Genomic DNA, 21,171 nt, shown 5'->3' with positions numbered 1-21,171 from the left:
ACACGCACACACACACACGCACACACAAACACACGCACACATACACATATGAAAGAGACCTCTGCCTTCTTGAAGTCCACTGAACCAACAAGACTGTAATAAAGGCCTCAGGACTATCGCGATACACATACACATACACACACACACTCAAATCATAGCACATAAAAGACTTACCAGAATGAGGACCATTCCGTTTTTCATCACTTACACACACACACGCTCACACACACACGCGCGCACACACACACACACACACACACACACACACACACACACACACACACACACACACACACACACAATACATCTCATCTCATCCAAAACCCTTATGGCAGCATGTTCTTTTGCTTGCAACCCCTATTGCTTGCTCTCTCTCTCTCTCTCTCCCTCTCTCTCACACACACACACACACACACACACACACACACACACACACACACACACACACACACACACACACACACACACACACACACACACATGCACCCTTAAGTGTTGATGCAGAGTAAGTAGAGCAAGGACACTGATGGGCCTTGACAAAGCCACACACCCAGTCCCCCTGTTTGCAGCACCATGCTCCCAGCCTGCAACCAAAATCCAGCCCCGGGCCACCGGCCGGCCTACTTGGAGGAGCAGCAGTCTCTAAGTGAGGGTGTTTGAGTTGAGGGCCTGGAGTGAAATAAATTACACACACATACACACAGGCATTAATGTACATACATACACACAACCATGTGCACATACAGTACGCACAGAAACTGCATGTATCTAACAGCGGTAATAGTAACTCAATAGCAACAGAAATTGTATCAGCAACTATTTTGATCATTAAATTAACCCCTTAACATACAGTGCCCTTTTAATACCCACTAAGTGGCATTAAAATAGTAAAGATTACCTTATTTCCAACTGTCTGTAACAGCTTGTTCCAACTCTCCATGAAGTGAAACATTCAAATGCAAGACTTTTTATGCCCTCAATATTTAGTCAAATGGGAATATTCTACATGTCTTGTACATCATTTTACACAAATTCACCCTAAAGTCATGCTAGTATATTGGTATCATGGCAAGGCTGAAAACATGGTGTCAACATCAGAGGGACCAAATCTGCCAGGTGGTTTGGGGGGTACCTGTCCCCACAGAAAACATTTCAACATTTAAATACTAATTTTCTATTGTTTTAGATTATTTATCAAATGAAAGTACAGATATACAGTATATATACATATGTGCAATAAAAGAAAGCTCTTACTGTCTAGAAAGTTCTGCCAGCAGCGCAACATAAATGACATTGACATTAATGTTTTTATTTTGTTACACGATGTTTGCTGGGGTAGCCTACAGGTTTGTTGGTAGGTCCCAAAAACAGCCAAAAGAAAATTGGGGATGCAGCGGTTGTCAGTGGAGCACACTGCTCAGAGAAGCCACCTCGCTAAATATTTTTAAAAGAAAACTAAAAACGTATCGCTTCACTTAACTGCTTTGCATTTTGCTATGCATTTACACACTGCAGCATCTTAAAATGTTGCATTTTCCTTAATTTTATGCATTTTATACACATATACATATTAATTTTATCTCAAGGGGTTTTATTTCCATCTTATGTTATGCATTCTGTGCATTCTATTTTTATCCTTATTTTTATCTTACTTTACTAGTATTATCAAGTGGGTTTTATCCATGTGAAGATGCACTCTATGTATTCTTTTATGATCTTATCTCATTTTTACATGCAGGTTTTATTGTGTCTTTATTTCTTCTATGTTTTTCTTTTCATGTAAAGCCTTGGTGCATGTAATTTCTTTATTGTAAAGCACGTTGGGCTGCATTTCTTGTATGAAAGGAGCTAAAAAAAAAGTTTATTATTTTTACTGCCAGTTTTGGGCAGTAACATGTTGCTGTGAAAATACCACTTTTTCCAGTAGCAAGTAGCAATTGTAACTTATGCCATATAAAATTCCATTGACCCCCAAAATAACTACCTCGTAACTGATAACAAAATAAATAAAATGTTACGTTTGTTATCAGAGGAGCCGTTTTGGTTATCATGTTGAAGTGTATGTAGGCTATAAAGCAGCAAGCTAGCTTGTATGATGAAAACGCTTATCTTCACCTGGAAATATCTCCATTACTTAGATTTTTTTGAGGAAATTTGACAAGATTACTGCTGCTGCGGGTAGTGGTACTATGACTTTTCCCACATCCTGAGACCCCCTGAAACACGTACTGCGACAGCACAGCAACGTTGAGTTCCAGGAAATACACCCCATAATAATAATAACAATAATAACAATAATAATGATGATGATGATGACGATAATAATAATAATAATAATAATGATGATAATAATAATAATAATAATAATAATAATAATAATAATAATAATAACAATGGCCATTTGTTAAGTTTATTTGTGATTATAATTACATTTGCTAATAGATATTTTATTTTGTTTTTGTTTTTCATATAATTTTGGGGGTGCAGGAATTTTAGCATATTTTAATATATTTAGGCCTAAATAATAACTATTGGTGGGGGGCGGGGGTGTCGTCCCACACAGTATATGTAGGCCTTTTAATTAGGCTACTGCCTTGTATCTTTGGAAGCTTTGGGATTTACACTATAATTTAACATTAAGTCATGCGGGTTTGAACATTGCTTGGCTTTAGGGGGTGGGGGGTAAATAATTCATAAAGCAAAACTGACAAATATTTGCTGGTAAGCTTCTCAAATGTGACAACTTGCTGTTTTTTCTATTTGGGAAAATGAACAGACAAAACAAGCAATTTTACTGTAGGGGTATTGTAGGACACGTTTTCACTATTTTCTGATATTTTTTAAAAAAGAAATGTAACTTTAAACAGCTAATCAAAAAACTATCTGCAGATAATAAATAGAAAAAATGATCTTTACTTGCAGCCCTTGATGGCAGAGATTTCAAACAGGAGTCTGCCAAGCGATTCCTGTGTGGTTTGACTCGTCCAAAATTTAAGCAATAAATAAGAAAGAAAATTGACTGACTCACTGCTGTGGGAAGCAAATGATACCTGAAAGCCATTAAAGCCAGCCTGTCGGAGATCATTCAAACTGACGTGAAATCATGCCAGGTACAAAGACTCACACTAGGTGGAGGCCATAAAATCAACAAAGAGAGAGAGAGAGAGAGAGAGGGAGAGAGACAGAGAGCAACCTCCCCCTCCTTTGGTCTGAGAGCTATCAGTGCCTGAGGGCAGATCACTATAAAGCACAAAGTGACAAAACAGCCTTGTAGTGCTATGTTCCTAATGGAAGAATGAATGTGTGTGTGTATGTGTGTGTGTGCGTGCATGTGTGAGTGATGGAGAGCAATCAAGAGACGAGGGAGAGACAGAAAGGTTAGACTTTTAGCTTTATTGGCCAAAACACTTCTTTAGTAACAAGTGTTGAGCATTTTCTTGGCTGCGTCGATAATATTTAAGGCTTAAAAAGAGGATTTTAAAACACACTACAGTGCCCTCTGTGACTGCGAGCCTGTTTCAGACCATTGACCTCTACAGCTCCCAGAGGGCTGAGGCCTACTCACCACAGTCAAAGCCACTTACAGGGTTTTAGAGCCTGTGTGTTTGTTTGGTCGATGCGTGACTCTGGGGAATGGAGGTGTCGCCCTCTGTCAATCATTCGCTTGTTGCGGGCAGGAAACACAGCGGCGCTCAGAGACAGGTTCAGAGTATTTTGACCCGCACTGCATGCTGGACACTCCTGAGAGCATTAGGATTTAGACTGCATGAAGGAAATGGTGGTAAAGTGCCTGCAGGTATATTCAGATCATGTTTTAAAAGTAATTTTCAAGGTCGTCCTCTGTTTTTTTACGTTAGCCATCCCTTTTTTACATATTAGTCTTCTGCTAAAAGACCTAATTAAACAAATATCTATAATCATAGCATATATATATATAAATATAGATATTGACTATTTAAGTATGGAATATCACAGAGGCCAAAAACCCTCATCTCATCCTATTTTGCTTGCGTCTGCATCTGTTTTGCGCAAGAAGTCATTAGATTTTCTTTCACCTAAAGAAGTGAGTCTCTTCTAAAGACTGCAGGAAGGTTGATTAAACATTGATAAGTTTCCTCACATATTTATCAAGATCGTAATCCTGCCCTCAGCACTCGCTCTCTGAGTTAAAAGCACGCTGTGACTTAGTGCCCTATAAGCACTTTCTGGGTGTATGAGAATTTCTGGGGTGTTTTGGTCATTTATCATTGTTTTGCTTTTACCTGATCACCATTCATTGTGAAGCAGAATGGATTACCATGCACACAGGGAAAAAAACAACCCTCAGGACTACAGAGTGATCTTAAAAGACAGGTTCACTTTTTTTTTTTAAAGTCTGTCTTAAAAAACACACCAATATGTGATAAATATGTGATAGATTTCAGGGCGATGCAGAGGACACATTCACCTCATTATTTCCAACATTGGCATTTATCCGATGAAAACAATAAAGTAGCAAAGAACTTTCATTTTGATGAATTAAAGACATTTTCACCATAGATACAGAAAATGCAACAATGGGTGCATAAAATTTCACCAGAATGCTGAAAATGATGTGTCTAATGTTAAAAAAAAAATGTTCCTATAGGGGACCCTAAACCGCAGATTTCATATATGTCTCCATTGTTGAAATAAAATTTATGCCCTTGCCTATAAGTACGATGAAAGAGTTATTTGTCACTATTTTTGTGCCTCCTCTGAGCTGATAAGTAACCCATGCTACGTGGTGGAGATGGGAAAAAAATCTCATCTTAACGACTTGCCAGCGCTCAAGTCAACAAGACGGTTGTATGATTACACAGTTGGTGGTGTGAGGATTAAAATACTGAGCAATATAACACCAAATCCAGTAAATCTCAGTTTAATTACATTGAACTGGGGACTTTGGCTGATGTGAGACGTCCACATTTGTTTGGCTTTCAGGCACTTGCGTATAATTAAGTGCCAAGTCTAATATATCAGAGCTCTCAGAATAATCAAATTTTCCCAGTCGTAATTTCAACTGAGCTGCAACAATTAGTGAATCAACCAAAATAATAATAAGGAGCTAATATTTGCTGATTTAAACTTCTCAAATGCGAAAAACTGATGCTTTTCTTTTTTTGCACATGATAGTAAAACTTATATCTTGGGTTTGTTCTGTTGGTCATAAAAACAAGACGTCTGAAGACATCACTTTGGCATAATGGTTTTATAAACAAAACAGTTAATTAATTTAAGGAATATTGGCCACATCCAATGATATTTATTACCTGTTTCATAATCATACCAGCCAAAGTATAAAATTATGATGGAAACCCAGTGGAGACCATAGCACCTAGAATTTATCCAGTACTTCACAGCAGTATATAACAATAATTCTTCATTATATAATTTAATTAATTTAATTAATATACCCTGGACCCAAATAAGCAGCAGAAAATAGAATGAGCATTAACCGGTAAAATCTTTATTTTTATTTTATTTTAGGACTATTTTAGGACTATCTCAGCTAACAAGAGTTCACAATAATGATAATAATTATCGCAATATCTAAAAAATATCCTAAAAAAAAATGTGATGTTAATATTTAACTTTGTTTATTGTGTAATTTGTTTTTTTGGCAAATGAATTACACTCAAAATACGAGTGTAGAGAGGTGAAGAGTCTGTAACCGTAACTGTCCAAATACGTACAAAAAGATCAGTCACACTTCATGGATGGTGAAAGGCAGCCAGGTGACGTTAGAGGGACGGAGACAAAACAATGTCTGTGTAGCTATTTAGCTAAAATTCACACCTGAGTGGAGGAGTTTCGCAGCCACTGTGGCTAATGGTGACAGTGTTTGCTGCAGCTCTGAAGGTGACGGATGAACAGTCTCTTGCATCCACAGTTCTCGTGCTTTAGCTGCTGCGTCAACTCAGAGGCTCGTTAACTCAAGCTAACCACCAGAAAGCTTTTCTTACAGTCTGAGTTATGCCAATTAAGCGGCTATCCTCCAAAGGTTTGTCCTTTTAGTGCAGAATGACCTCTTTGTGTGGACCGGTGAATCCTCATGCTTGTTTTCAGCTGAACTTCACAATGCATTTTTGCAAAAGACGAAGACTGCAGATTTTGTTTTCATCTCTTAAACTGGAGTTACACTAAGACAGGATCTTCTCGTGGCCAGTACGGACAGGATCAGGGTTTGTCAGGCATTTTGCCACACTAAGTGTTTCACTAAGTGTATTATGCTATCATGAACATCACTGCAAATCAAAGAGCAGAACTGTTTTGTTGAATATTAGATTATCTGAAAACAGATATTTAACAAATAATCATACATATTTAAAAATCTCAAAAGATTCTACAGAAAAGGCACTATATCAAGTTATATGTCAATATCATAAAATTACATATTCTATGATTGAGGACTTTATCCATATAAAAGAGCAACAATTACAGGCACTAACAACTACTAATGTACATAAGGGCATGTAAATATGGTGTTCCCTGAGACAGATGTGGAAAAAAACAGTGATTCATCCTTTTAAAATAGCACACTGTTGCTGATTAACCCCCACACACTGCTTGCAGTTTTCACAATAAAACCACAGAAAAAAAATGCTGCAGTAAAGGTCAAAAAGATGTTGCAGTTCCAGGAAAATATAAATTCCAACAGCTGAACTAACCAAATGTCTTGGATTTTATTAATTATTCATTATGGATTTCTAATGTCAAATACATGACACAGATGTAGTAATGTACGAACAGTTTAGTGCAGGCTGAATGCGTGTTGTCATGGAGAGGTTGAGAATTTAGCACAAATTGGGAGTGTTTCTGGTCTCAAAGCATTTTAAGAGACTGCGTCATCTTACTGGAAATATAACGAGATATACTATATATTTATGTTTTTTCTGAGGTTAACATTCACAGAAGTATAAACATGTATTTAAAGCAGCTTGTACATCGTCTGTTGCACTGTATGTTGTGTCCTGCCTCTTTGCACTAAATATGATTGTGTATCAACATAAGCTGTTACTATACTATGAGCTGTTCCAACATTTCACCGAGACAAAGACAAAGAATTGGACTGTGATCCTGAGGTGTGACTAAAAGTCATGACTACAAAAGCTGCTTCTGCTTCCTCTGAAATCATTTATGGAGGTGTGACGGAGCAGAGCCGAGTGCATCCAGCTGCCTTTGTTTGCACGTTGGCAGGACAGGCCAGAGCTGGTCAATGGCTTTGAGCTATAGGAGAATATATATCCAGCGAAATTAGAGAAATTTGTCTCCAGCCATAGATTTTGCCACAGTGTTTGCAAGGATAGAAGCTTATTGTCTATGGACCGCTCTATGAGCTGAGTCCTTAATGAAGCTTTGAATTGAATAGAATAGAATAGAATAGAATTGAATTGAATTGAATTGAATTGAATTGAATTGAATTGAATTGAATTGAACTGATTTGAATTGAATTGAATTGAATTGAATTGAATTGAATTGAATTGAATTGAATTGAATTGAATTGAATTGAATTGAATTGAATTGAATTGAATTTACTACACTTTGAAAACACGTATGACCAAAATCAGACATTCCTTTCTGGTTATTTTATCAGGTAACCCTGTACCTGACGAGGGAGCAATATGGGCTCTAAACGCTGTTTTAAAATTATTTTTTCCAGGAGATTCAGTAGTGTGATTCTTTGGTTAGAAGAAATCACTGTGCAGTTTTTGGGACGAGCACGTATTTTGCACACTAATTGCTTGGTTATTTTATCTCACAACATCGATATCATGTTTTTTTTTTCTACAGTCTGCAGAGTCTACACCTATACCATACTGGCATAGGTGTAGACTCCTGTGGGAGCACTAGGGGGGAAAGCAGGGGGGGACGTCCCCCTCAATATTTAAAACATTTGACCCTCCACCCCAATAAAATGAAAGTATACCATAAATTGATGCCGAAAAATTCCCCAAAATACAGGAAATTAAGTGTTTGATGCTCACGTTTTTCTGGCAGAGGAACCCCAAGGCCCCCCATTTCATTTCATGTATGACAGCCCCTAAAGCTGAAACTAAACCCAGCATGATATGGATATGATGGTCATCACAGCTAATTTTTTTCTACTACAGCAGTCTAATAGGCTCAGATAATTATTTACCTTTTCTGTAATACTGCCATAAATCCAAAGAAAAAACATCAATGCTGCTCTGCATAAAAATTACAGCAATTAGTTGATGGAATGATGCAAAATCAGTTTGCAGCTATTTTGATGTGGGATTACTCATTTCAATAACCTTAAAAGCAAAAAGTGCTTAAAGATCCACTGGCTGCTGCGTCTCAAATCTCAAATATATTTTGAAGGTTTTTTTTAATTGAACAAAACAAATAACCTGACATCAGTTTAGGCACTGGGAAATATTTTGTCACTATTTATTCTTTCGTTTCATAGGCAAAAGATTCACTCTTGGTTAATCAGACAATTTATTTTCAATTAGTCGATAATGAAGATGCAATATTGAAAACCCAGCTGATGTCCAATCTCATTTGACAATATTGATAAAATACTGATTTATCCACCCCTGGCTCTGAACTGGCCTGCATACACACTCACAGCACAGCACGGGCAGACAGACTGATTCAGTGTGTCTGACCGATGCAAAGAGACATGATGGGAACCTGTGTGAGGTGGTCCGAACAGAAGAGACAATTATGGTGCGTTTTACAAGTCAAATCCATCCAAATGGTGTGTGTGTTTGTGTGCAAGTGTGCATGTCGGAGTGGTTTAAGCAAATCAGTTTGCCTTTTTTTGTCCTCACTGGTTGATGTAAATGATTCTTACATGGAAACAAACCTCACTACCTCTGTTTTCTCATTCCCATCTGTATGCACGGCACAAACACACACACACACACACACACACACACACACACACACACACAAGGCGAGCCAGCTTACTCAAATGTGTTCACTACGATATAAATCAGATCAAATCAATCGTCCTTTTCTCTCTACACAATACCTTTCAACACACACTCAAGGTTACAAGCCTGACAGAAGAGTCCTGACAGCCACTGAGCCCTCTCTCCTCTTTCTCTCATCCCTCTTGTCCTCGATCCATCCCTCAACCCTCACTCTTCTCCTCTCCTCCTCTCCATCTCTGTTTTCTCCTCCTTCCTTGCGGTCGCTCCTGGCCTCCTCCACTGACCCAGTCCTCTCATCCCCTCTCTGAAATATTGATAATGGACTCTCACTCGCTCTGCGCTCTCTTCCTCTCTGCCTCTTTTCTCCTCATGTTCCATCTGTGGTGAATCAGCAAACCGAAACCAGCAAACAAGCAAACCAAACCTTGCATTTAAACCCCTTTTGAGTGCGTGTGTTTACACCACTTTGCACTGCAGCACACCGCAACGAAAGAGTGTAATGATGTGTGTGTGAGCATAATGAGCAGCCCACTCGTGACAGACCCCTCTGGTGGGCCAGCGTGGGACACCCTGAGTCATTATGCCACTTTCTCCCTGCTGCACTCCCCTCTAAGGCCCAGAGGAAGCCAATCACGTGCCCATGAATATTTCACAGCGCCCATGCCTCACACTCCTATACTACTGACCCAGCTTTTAATGGCAGCCAGCAGTACGAGGCCCTGCAACAGCAGCCCGATCAGATCCATGTCCCTCAGTGGTCAAATGGCCCTTGACAGCAGTAGCAGCAACATAGGAGCACCTCTGCTTTCTTCTCAGGCATTGATCATGTATGTGCGCGTGTGCACGTGAGGAGAGAGAGAGAAGAAGAGAGAGAGAGAGGGGCGGGGTGCATCCTCATAGCCTATATCCATATCTTACCGTCAATCCTCCGGTTTCCCTCCTCCTCCTCCTCCTCCTCCTCCTCGCTCACTGCGTCTCCCGCATCCCGTCTCTCCGCGCCCTCGTGCACCCACTGTACTCTCCTCCCTTTCTCCCTCTCCGCTCGGCCCGATGCATGAAAAAATAAAATCAAATATTCAATGGGGGGAAATGGTAGTGGGCAGTACCTGCTGGGGGGAGCGGGGGGGCTTATACAGCAGTCATTAGCGCGATGTGTCCAACAACAACTGGGCGTCCTCCTCCCGTGATACTGTGCAGGGCTCCGCTCTGCTGGACCTCACACCCTCCCCTCCGTCCTGTCGAGGCTCGATGTCTTCCCCGCTGTGCTTGTGTGACTGTGCGTCACGTTGGTATCATAATTCCCACGGGTTTCATGTCCAGAGACGGTGCGGGCTATGGGGCCTTTACAGCTCCGATTGGACGCGGGGAGTAGAGAAAATAACGCGATCGCACGTGAAAACAATAATTAGGCGCAAATTAACGCACGGACCCCGAGCTGCTCTGCTTCCCTCCGTCGTTTTCTACAGATCATCAAGCCCAGTCGTCGTTTGTCATTGTTGATCACGCGTTTCCGATGTTACATCCTTGCATTTAATGAGAAATAGCGTCGACGTGATGACAGCCGCTTTGCATATCCTTGAAGAATCGTGATGAGGCGCAGCAGCACATCAGGACGGATACAGAGGATATATCAGGCGTATTTCTTTTTAATTAAAAAATTGATGAGTCGCATTATAAAATGATGCTGTGATAAAAAAAAAAAAAACAAAAGGAGGAGAGATCAGGTTTTGTGCTCCTGGCCTCGCCTTGCATCCGTCCTTCTCTTCTTCTTCTTCTGTCTCTCTCTCTCCATCCGCTGGTCCGCTTGTTGCGCGTTCTGCACTCGAGAGCGCGCAACGCGTGCGCCTTTCTGTGCACACGTGTGTGTGTTTATGTGTGCGCGTGTGTGCAGGGACAGAGAGAGAGAGAGAGAGAGAGAGAGAGAGAGAGAGAGAGAGGGGCTTCGACTATATTACCAAGGTTTGTCTGAGTGAGCAACAATAAGCTGCTGTGTTGGCAAAAGGCAGGAGGAATATGGAATATACAGTTGCTCATGTTTATTGAGGGCGGCTGTGTCTTTTTACAGGTCTGACCATCCTGGGTTTAGGGTGTAGCGTTTCTCCCATGACAAGAACATGCAGAGAGGGGAGCCATTGTGTTTGCTGTGCATGCCTGTGCACATCCAGCAGGCACAGGCATTTGCAATATTTCTATGAACCATAAAGGAGGAGCTTGAGTAGCAGCTATATCATCATCATTTATAGGCTAATACATGTCAAACCCATCAACCGGTCACACCTTGATGACACCTGAAGACATTCTTATTTCATAATGTCTCTGCAGAAATATGCTCATCCCACACTGTAAAATCTGACAAGCTGATTTTACTTATAAAATATAGGAAACCAATTGCCTTAAAAAATGAAGTACATATAACTGTTAATTTCAGTTTATGTTTACTTCATATGTAATCGTTAAATATACTTACATTTTACTTAATATTGTGAAGTTATTGCAACTAAAAGGGTTTTTGGAAGTTTTAGCAATACAGTAAATCAAGTATACTGTGATTTGAATCTATATTCTGCTAGTTGCAACCTAGTCAGTTATATTTGTATTTTCTTAAACATGTTAAGAAAACAGAACCTGCAGATCTCCTAACTACACCATTGGTAAAATCCTCTTTGTGATGACCAAGTTAAGTCAGACTAACTTGATTTATTGAAATTGCCAACACACGAATGAGGTTGTTCACTTGTCATTTTTAAGTTGCAACAACTTCACAAAATTTGGCAAGTTTCAAGGACACTTAACACTCAGATGTAAAGTAAATTATGATTCATAGTTATATTGACTTTCCTTTCTTGAGGCAAATGGTTTCTAAGATTATTTTAAGTAAGATCAACTTTTCAGATTTTACAGTTCACCTGCTCCTGCCATTACTCCTTCAATGCAAAAAAAAGGCCCTCCAATTGCTTTTTGTATTTGCATTTCAAGAGTGATAGTGAAGGCTCAGGTCACTCAGAGGATGAAGGACTGATGGGAGATAACCTCCCATCTCCCCTCTAATCTATCCACATCCTGACTGATGTCATAAAAGCATCATTCGTGCAATTTACATGTGTGAGGAAGTGTGCAAAGGCTAAACACAGTCCATGGCGTGAAAGAGGATGAGTCATGTCAAAGGAAATCACTGATTATGTAGAAAAAGACAGTTTTTCCATAATTTCACTTGACTGCCTTTGAATGGCTCTGATTGCTTCTTGTGTGGCCTGTAAAGAGGAGCTAGACTTCATAAACACTTGAAGCACAACAGTCACTAACAAAATTATTTTAATGGCTCTGAATAATTCATTGATTTCAGCGTGATGTGTTTTGATTGGATTGTGCAAATTATCATGAAAGAGAAAAAAGAAAAGAGAGAGCATTGCACTACAGAGCTGTAGTGTTCAAAATGGGGGAATGGTTAGAATAATCTGCGGGGTGCAATAAAACAAGCCATAATGGTAAGACTTGGCTCAGGCCTGATCTTGGCTTGACTGTGTACTTGGCAGCTTTCAAAGATATTAAAGACAGCCAATTCTAAGGGGAGGTCAGCATTGGTTAGCAGTATCCAATGTTCCTTTAGATAGTGTTTTACATTACTTTTTATTGGTTGTTGGCATTTCCACACCCACTTATATGGCGATATGTTTGCAGTAAGACCTCAGACGTTGGCTCTGATATAGAAAAGCAAATGTAGTAACAGTAGCATCAGTTTGACATTTATACCTCTACCATAACATGAGCTATGTCTATTTTCAAACAAAATGGTTTTGTTTGGTGAAAGGTTCAGTTCACCCCCTAAACAAAAATACATAGTCTTGCTCTTACCTCTCATGCTATTCATCAATCTAGACTGTTTTGGTTTGTGTTGCTGAGTGCTGGAAATATCGTCTGCAGGGATGTCTGCCTTCTCTCCAGTATAATGGAAGTAGAAGGCACTCAGCTTGTGGTGCTCAAAGTGCCGAAAAATAAATTTGAAAAACTCAACAGCAATGTCTCTGTACAGAAATTAGGACTCTGTTACTCGGGTTAATCAACAGACCTTGTTGTGAGCAGTTTCATGTAGGAACTGTTCTTTTTACACCTGCAAATGTATTATCACGCAGAACAAAGTGTTTCTCTACACATGGACGAGAGGCACCTGCTTGTAACAGCATGAGATATAAACTTTAATAGTGTCCTCTTTGGTTGAGCTGTAATCTTAGTTAGCTCAGGTGAGCTAGCAATAAATGCATGTTTCCTTCTGCACAATGATACGGTTGGCGGGTGAAGTTCAGTAGATAGAAAACAGTTTTCTACATGAAACGGATAAATGGATTATCTTGAGTAACCGGGTCATGATTTCTGGAAAGAGACGTTGCTGTTGAGTTGTTCAGATGTTTCTACTTCTATTGAACTGGAAAGAAGGCAGACATCTCCATGACAGACATCTCCAACAATTCACCAACTCACACCAAAACAATCTAGACTGATAAATAGCACTGGAGTGTACTATCCCTTTAGATAAAGCTTTCTCATTGGCAGCATCAGTAATAAACTTTGTCACAAAACTTTAAATTACTAAACATGGAAACTTTTGGAGAAACCCAACAGTCTTGTCCTCTTGTCCTCTTGTCCTCTTGTTCTTGACCTCCATCACCATGACGGCCCTCCTCCATCCCCTCCCGCATCTTCCTCCTCACCTGCACCCCACCCCCTGCCCTTCTTCTTCTTCTTTTTCTTTTTCTCATCCTCCACCTTGTACTTCAGTCTTCTCACAGGGTCACTAAAGCTACGCATGGACTTCCCCTCAAAGTCCTCGCTGATCATAAAGTTCCTGTCGATGAGCTCTGCTGCTTCCTGCCAGTTGCGGTAGCAGCCCGGGCCGAGGCAGAGTATTTCCTGCACTGCATTAGGGATGAGGATGGAGCAGTCGGGACGCAGCACCACCACTGTGGGCAGCTCCTCCACATTAAACATGGCCTCCAGCTCCCTGTGGACACACGCACACACTGGCACACACATTGGCATACAGCTAATGGGTTTATACAGCAAGGTATATTTACATTACAATCATCCACCAGCAGGTTGTGCACACAACTAAATGGCCAAACCCACGCACCTCCTGTAGGGGTCCTCGTAGGCCAGGAACAGGCACTTCTTGGGCAGCTCTTTGAGGAAGCTTTCTTGCTGTTCCTCTGACTGGTCCAAACTGACGGATGAATGAAAAAGGAAGATGCTGTGAGATACAGACAGAAAGACTCCAAGTCTGGAAAATCTATCCAAATGTTTGCTTGTGTATTCCTACCTTATTTGGGTATTAAAAAAGAGGAATAAATGACTATAACTGAGAAAGACATGAACTATGAAAACCAGATTTTCTTATGCTTTGCAATAAATACAGTGGGATTCATATATGTATAAGGTTAGATGTATATATGTATTGTATGCAGGTATGTGCACAGAGAAGATGTACACGTAGATTCAAATTTAAGTAGGAGTAGATATACGGTTGGGAATATGCCAGTTTGATCAACACCTTAATGTGTGTCTCTGTGTGTATGTTGTACCTGATGTACAGCAGAACAAGCTGAGCAGCGCGGTCCACATAAAATTCATCTGTCAATCTTTTAAAGAAGTCGGCGAGCGTGGGAGCAAACTGCTGGCAGCTCTCACAAGCAGCAGATGCAAAGAAGAGCATCAGGATGCGATTCTGCAGACGCATAACTATCTCTCGCTGAGTGTCCAGCTCATCCTGGTCTTTGTTGTTCTTCACCAGGACCCGATCAACAAACAGGTCCACCATGATGTCACAGGAGGGAGGACTAGGGAGGTAAAGGGAGGGATGGTAAAACTATTTATATAAATAGATTTAACTTTGAAATCATGGACAATATATAGTGAAAGGAAATAAACGTAACCGGATACTTGTGAGGATTTTCACATGTATGTATACCAGTGGCAAACATTAAAAAAGCACAGCCATAACACACATGGGGATATCTGAAAGAGTTAGATATTTGATTATTTTGCATACTGTATAATTTGATGGCTCTGCTCTATAAATTAGACTGTATGTTTCCACTCAGTCCAACTACAGACTTCCCATTAATCATAAGAGCCCATCTCGCTTACTGTTAAACCGGATAATCCTCACAGTTGCTTACCTCTCACGAACAGGTACTACTGTATCTCCCCTTCAGGCCGCAAATCAAGAAAAAAGCCTTCAAAATATTATTTTTTTCCTGTCTTTTCAACTCCTCACGGGGTCGCACTTGAATCAGTCCCTATCCTGTCAGTTTATACCACGTTCGTTCACTGACTGTGTCTCCTTCACCTTGACGGAAGTAGCTGCTCACTCCTTTCTTCCTTTGTGTCTCTGCGCTCCACCTCCCCTCTTCTGTCTGGGAGGGAGGGATTGAAAGACAAGGTGACAGAGGGACAAGAGACATGAAGTGCTCACTGTGGCTGTGTGTTTGAAGGCAGTGACTGAGCCGGAAAGCATAAAAATTGCAGAATGAGACATGCTTGAAAAAAATAAAAGGACTTTAATGAAGTGATGTGAGACCTTTACTATTCACTAACTAATGGAGGAGCAGAACCACAGGGAATGTGGGCTGATGATAGTTTGATTCACTCCACAGGGAGCAGCATGATATAGCCATGAGGCCACAGCAGGCACACACACACACACACACAGACACGCACACACACACACACACACACACACAGACAAACACACACACACACACAGTTTGTGTTAGCAGACTCGACACTTTATTGTTTTTGGACATCAATACAACATATATATATATATATATATATATATACATATATATATTTAATAACAAAATAAAGTTTATCTCAGGAGACAAGCCATAATTGACATGACAAAATAATGCTAAAAATAAATTACATACACACAGTGCTTGACAAAATGTTCATTTGAATTTTAAGATACCAGCAGGCGCCAGCGCCTAAATTTAGTTTAGAGCTGCAAACAATTTTTTGGCCACTTGGGGGTGTAAAAGCTTCAAAAAGACAGAGCCATCATATATTATCACTTTTGCTAGCAAATGCTTGTTTTTTAAACATCCAGGAGACTTTGAAGTCATGTTTCTGGACACCTGATCAATGCAAGTCAAATATTCACTCTGCTTTGAGCTTTGGTTCAGCCGATACCAACTCATGAGAAAAACATGGGTCTGCAGCTGCAAGATATTTGTCTTTCTTCATCATTCACTAAAGGCTCAGACATACTTTCTGTGTTAGTGTCTGCTGTGGTCATCCGGCTGGGAGGTGAGCTTAGCATCCTCTTACTGCGATCATGTTTTCACCCCATTATCAGTATGATCATGGGGTGAAAGTGAAACCGCTGGGTTCACATTAAATGTTTGTCAAATATCCCACCCGAAACTAATTTCATTGAAGTGTGGCAGTTGCAGTTTGCTTGTATGCAGTGGACTGCATTGGAGCATGTACACTCAGTGCTTGTTATGTGTACAGTCCACATGGCAGGCCAGGATTGCAGCTCAGCCTTGTTTCCATTTTTTTCCCAGTGGCCACCTGCGGTATTGCAGCAAAAGATCCCCTGTGGCCCAAAAAGCATTTTCCCCAGAGACCACATTTATAAAAGAGATGTCAGGACACTTCGAACTGCCAATGAGGTCAATTATGACTCTTGCTGTTACGAATTTTTCATCTGTGATGGTTTAATATTTGTTTTCTTGAGCCAATAAAAATGATTTAAAAATCTGTGGTGTCATCATAATATAAAGTCTTTGAGCCAAGTGGAAACTCGTGGTCAGGGCCAGCGGGAGCAAAACTAATGCATTTTCACTGGGCCAGACACTCCCGAAGTAAACCTGGAAGCTAGAAACTTTTTTGGCATATGCACCAGGAGAGCAATTTGTCTGAATAGGTGCCACACATATTTTTATACCACGTAGACACAAAAAACTGGGCTGCATGTGGACATCTACCTGGGGGTCAGTGCAGACATTTGCGGACATTGGTGGATGACGGCATGGACCATTGCAGTCACGCAGACCCGGAAACTATGAATTGTCCTTAGCCTTGTCTGTCTGCCATTTGTTACAGGGCAGGTACTGAACAATTTCTTGATCATTTGCTGCATATGTTTTGCTGAAAAGAGCTGCCTGAAGATGGAAATGGAATGAGTGTAACTTGAATTACTTGGCCAAAAGCAATAAGCTAAAAGGGTAAAAAAAAAAAAAAAAAAAGAGCTGCACGATGGAGTCTCTCACCAAGTCTGTCACCAAGGGTAAGCCCTCTGTGGCTACAATGACTACATGTAGTCATTTGCTTGACTATAAATATAGAAAAATTGATTTGTGGAGCCTTAAATCTGAATTCTGGGGCTTGTTGCCTACAGTATATTAGCAGATATGATCTGAGACATAAACTGTAGGCTACTGTACGTGTTTATGCATGTTTCTGTCTTTGAAAAAAATGACATTTGCTCTAATGATTGAAAACTTAGCTTCTCATACTTACGCCTATTTAACTTCAATCATTAACCCACAAAGTCATAAGACTGGACTGGATCATAGCTTGGAAATAATAATAAAAAATAGCTAGTGGTTGGAAGTAGAAACAGTAGTAGAATATTTCTTAAGAAAGAGCAACTCATTCTTATTTCATTCCTTTTGAGTTCTGTGCAACTTGTGCAGAGAAGCACAGCTATGCCAGTACATGCCAGAGGAGCTCTTTTCAGTGTGCATTTTTTTGAAATTCTACTGCACATGCCATTGCAGACTGAGAAAATATTTCTGAGTGTTTCTTGAGAAGCCTGTAAAGTGGCTGCAGTATCAGTAACACATGATGAAGTATTTACTTGAAGACTTAAGACAACCAACACAAAGACTCTGCCTGTTTAAAAAATATTCATATACTGAATCTGTGTGTTATTTTTCTCTCTTTGATCCTTTCTCTTCATCTTTTCCTCCATATTCCTTTATCTCCCTCCTTTCTGTTTCCATCAAATGTGCCATCTTTCTCGTCCTCCTCCTCCTCATATGCACCTTTGCCCTTCCCCCACAATTTCCACCATCTCTTTTTCCTCTTGTCGTCCTCCGTCTTGTACTTGAGTCTCCTCACGGGGTCAGTGGCGGTGCGCATGTTTAGGTTCTCGAACTGCTCGTTAAGCATGAAGCTCCTCTCGATGACCTCAGCCGATTCCTGCCAGTCTCGGAAACAGTCGCAGCCGTAACGACAGATGTCCTGCACGCCGTTTGGAGAGAGGACGGAGCCGTCGGGACGAAGGACCACAACTGTTGGTACGTCCTTCACCTTAAACATGGCCTGCAGTTCTCTGACAAACAGGAAAACACATGCACACAGGTGTAGCAATGTACACTTTTCATGTCTAATCAGTTATAAAGGAATGTCACAATTTGACTTTAGGCACTAAAAAAGGTTGAAAATACAAACATGTCACAAAAACAAGGGTTTTCTCTCCACCTACCTCCTGTATGGGTCGTCAAAGGCCAAAAACAGAACCCTTTTGTGCAACTCCTTGAGGACTCTCTCCTGCTGCGCCTCTGATTGGTCCAAACTGGAGAGAGGACATTGAAATAAAATGTTATGAATGATAAAACGGTGTCAGTTCATGCATCGCAGACATGCATCAAAGAGATATAGAGAAGGGAAGATAGAGACCTGATGTAGACGAGTGCGAGCAATTTGGGGTACTCGATGTATGCTGGATCTTTCAGTCGCTTAAAAAAGTCATTCAGAACAGGCAGGAACTCCCGGCACTTTTCACACTCTGCTGATCCAAAGAACAGCAGCAGGATGCGGTTTTCGAGGATCCCAATGATCTCGCGCTCTGTGTTGAGTTCATCCTGGTCCCAGTTGTTCTCGACCAGAGCTCGGTTTAGGAACAGGTCCACCATGATGAGAGAACTGGTAGCAGCCCTCTGTGGGGGTAAGTGATATACAGACATTTGTGCTACATGTGTGATCTGTATCATGGTTGGTGCAGTTCACTGCTTACATCCAAGCTGTTACTCAGAGGGAAATCATAAAGAGTTTTACTATTTTTATTTATTGTTAAGTTAAGTTTTACATCTAGTTTTAGAATGGTTGTTTTTAACATGAGGATTCTAGATATGCATTGTTATTTTAACATATATAATTTGCTCTTTTCTGTTAAACTGCTGTGGGCTGGGATAAAAGCATTTTGTCTTTTTTTTAATGTATGTAGATACAGAAGAAAAATTACAAAAAAACTGAATCATGAGATTTACAGTGCAGCCTCAGCAGTTTAACTTTCCAGTGATTTCTCAGAATGGCTTTCAGCATCCCACAGAGTGAAGTCGATGCATACAGCTGTGATCTATATGTACTTGGGATGAGACGTGGCACTGTAGCAGAAAGAGAATGGATTTTTTTCCCCACAAAATTGTGAAAAGGCACATTCTGGCTGCATTGCATTGTGGTCTGTTTGCCCCGAAGCACTGGTTTCAAAATATAGGTATGAAATATTCATGACTAAATACTACTAAGAGTCAAAGTTCAGGTAAAACACAGTCGTAATCCCCATACAAAAACTCTGCCTCATCGGGGCTGTGCAGGTGTGGTTTGATCAAATTGGACTGTGGAGCACAAATATTTGATTTGAATGTTGCTTAACAAAATAAAGTGTAACAAGCACATTTTCATATCCAGGTGCATAAACTCAGAGTAAAAATCTGAAGGCCATTGATTTTGGGGTTTGTTGCAGTTATGTTCTGTCCCAACATACCATGACAACAAAGACACATATATTGTATAAATAGCTGACATTTCTCCTATACTGATCCTGAAAAAAAACCTTTTTGCTTGAGCAAAACACATATTTTTTCTTTTTGCTTTTTCAATTTTTTCAATTTAAATCTATTCAGTTCTGCACATTATCTAAAATGGTCTGAATGTGGTCACTTACTGTGACGAAGTAGTCCACAGGTTTCAGGCATAAACGGGACCTGGACATCTGACACGAGTGCAGACTGTTTAACAGTTTAATATGATTTAAATGTCTCGTTGTTTGTTCTCAAGAGATGTACCCAGGACTCATGTACTCATTACTGATACTGAGTGGATTACGTGGTGGTGAAATAAGGTAAACTGTTTGACTGGTTAAGCTATCTGTAGTGGTAAGGCAAACACTGAACCCAAGTGGGAGAAGAGGCCCAAAAATGTAAACTCATCTATATTTTAAGATGGTTCCAACATTTTGGGTGAATGTCCCCTCTAAGTGACGCTGTCCATTGACTGACAGATGTTCGATTTTGTGTTGGGACATACTGGAAGACCTCCCAGTCTTTAAACTACAATAGTCTTTTTGGAAGAACGTACTGTAAATACAGCACAACAGCCCAGCCAGGATCAGCTGGCCAGGATGAATCAGCCATTTATGGGAACGTGTTTTCCAAAGAGCAGACTTATGGCTGAGAACAAAAAACACATAAGAAATAAATTCCATATATAGAAATAAAGCTCAGGCCTAACATCTCAGAAATGTGCTTTATCTGTCTCTGCCAGCCTGTATTTCACTGTCGCTGCCGTCGCTGCAGGCTGTGAATTGACAGTGATAACCTCACAAATTAGATTTGGCTCCCTGGCTCTGAGCTGTGCCAGATCTATTTGAGACTACAACTCTGGACTGAAACTTTCAAGGCTGATGTAGGAGAAATATGTTTGAAATTGAGCAGCATTGCACCTTACCTGGAGAAAAAAAAGAAGGAGGATTTACTGAAAGACTCTGAAAGGTCAGAGCTTAAATCCAACATTTAGAAAACTTATTTCACAATAATCCGGTTCGCTTTTTGAAGCCTATCGATCGCACCTGATATATACTAGTGACACTCTCCTGTTTTGTTAGTTGCAAATTTAATAGGCCATCAATCTCTGTAGGTGCCGTGGCAGCTGAATATACCACAAGTAATTTACCTCACCTTGAAACTCCTCGACTCCTACAAGGAAAGAAATATCTCCAGCTCCTCCTCTCTTTCAAGCCATTGTGTTCTTTCTGTGATTTGTCCTCTTTCTTCCTTTAAATCCTCCAAAGTTTGTTATGTTAGTGACACCTTTCAGTGCCTCCTCACCTCTCGCTCTGTAATTTCTTTACCCTGCACTCTGTGTTCAACTGAGAGAGATTACAGATAGCTGGAGGTGTGGCAGTGCTTTAATTCAGGGGCAGAGGTTGCTCCTGTGTTTGTGTATGTGTGTGTGCGTGTGT

The 21,171-nt window shown here is 40.4% G+C and overlaps 3 protein-coding genes across 5 annotated transcripts in view; all 3 read right to left on the bottom strand.

The window, feature by feature from the left end:
- Nucleotides 1-10,667, bottom strand: part of adgrl1b (adhesion G protein-coupled receptor L1b) — a 31,172-nt gene extending 20,505 nt beyond the window's left edge. For 2 of the 3 annotated variants that reach the window (XM_088075702.1, XM_088075703.1), the window contains exon 1: nt 9,843-10,667. The gene's annotated coding sequence lies outside the window, so the exon portion shown is untranslated. The remainder of the gene's footprint in view (nt 1-9,842) is intronic. The other variant, XM_088075704.1, reaches the window with a different exon arrangement.
- Nucleotides 10,668-12,532: 1,865 nt separating this feature from the next.
- nxnl1 (nucleoredoxin like 1) lies at nt 12,533-15,290 on the bottom strand. The gene is made up of 4 exons (XM_042484493.2): nt 15,095-15,290; nt 14,498-14,752; nt 14,050-14,139; nt 12,533-13,920 (listed from the first exon to the last, which is right to left on the bottom strand). Exons 2-4 carry the CDS (start codon nt 14,731-14,733, stop codon nt 13,584-13,586), a joined length of 663 nt encoding a protein of 220 aa, XP_042340427.1. The 5' UTR covers nt 14,734-14,752; nt 15,095-15,290; the 3' UTR covers nt 12,533-13,583.
- Nucleotides 15,291-15,687: 397 nt separating this feature from the next.
- On the bottom strand, nt 15,688-21,060 carry LOC121941742 (nucleoredoxin-like protein 1). Its single transcript, XM_042484605.2, has 4 exons — nt 20,888-21,060; nt 18,609-18,868; nt 18,415-18,504; nt 15,688-18,261 (listed from the first exon to the last, which is right to left on the bottom strand). The coding sequence occupies exons 2-4, from the start codon at nt 18,842-18,844 to the stop codon at nt 17,883-17,885; spliced, it is 705 nt and encodes a 234-aa protein (XP_042340539.2). The 5' UTR covers nt 18,845-18,868; nt 20,888-21,060; the 3' UTR covers nt 15,688-17,882.
- Nucleotides 21,061-21,171: the final 111 nt, after the last annotated feature.

This window comes from Plectropomus leopardus, chromosome 3, assembly GCF_026936395.1.
Source record: "Plectropomus leopardus strain MGB_pleo_1.0 chromosome 3, ASM2693639v1, whole genome shotgun sequence".
Classification (NCBI taxonomy): Eukaryota; Metazoa; Chordata; class Actinopteri; order Perciformes; family Serranidae; genus Plectropomus; species Plectropomus leopardus.
This window is presented reverse-complemented; position numbering and strand designations above follow the sequence as displayed.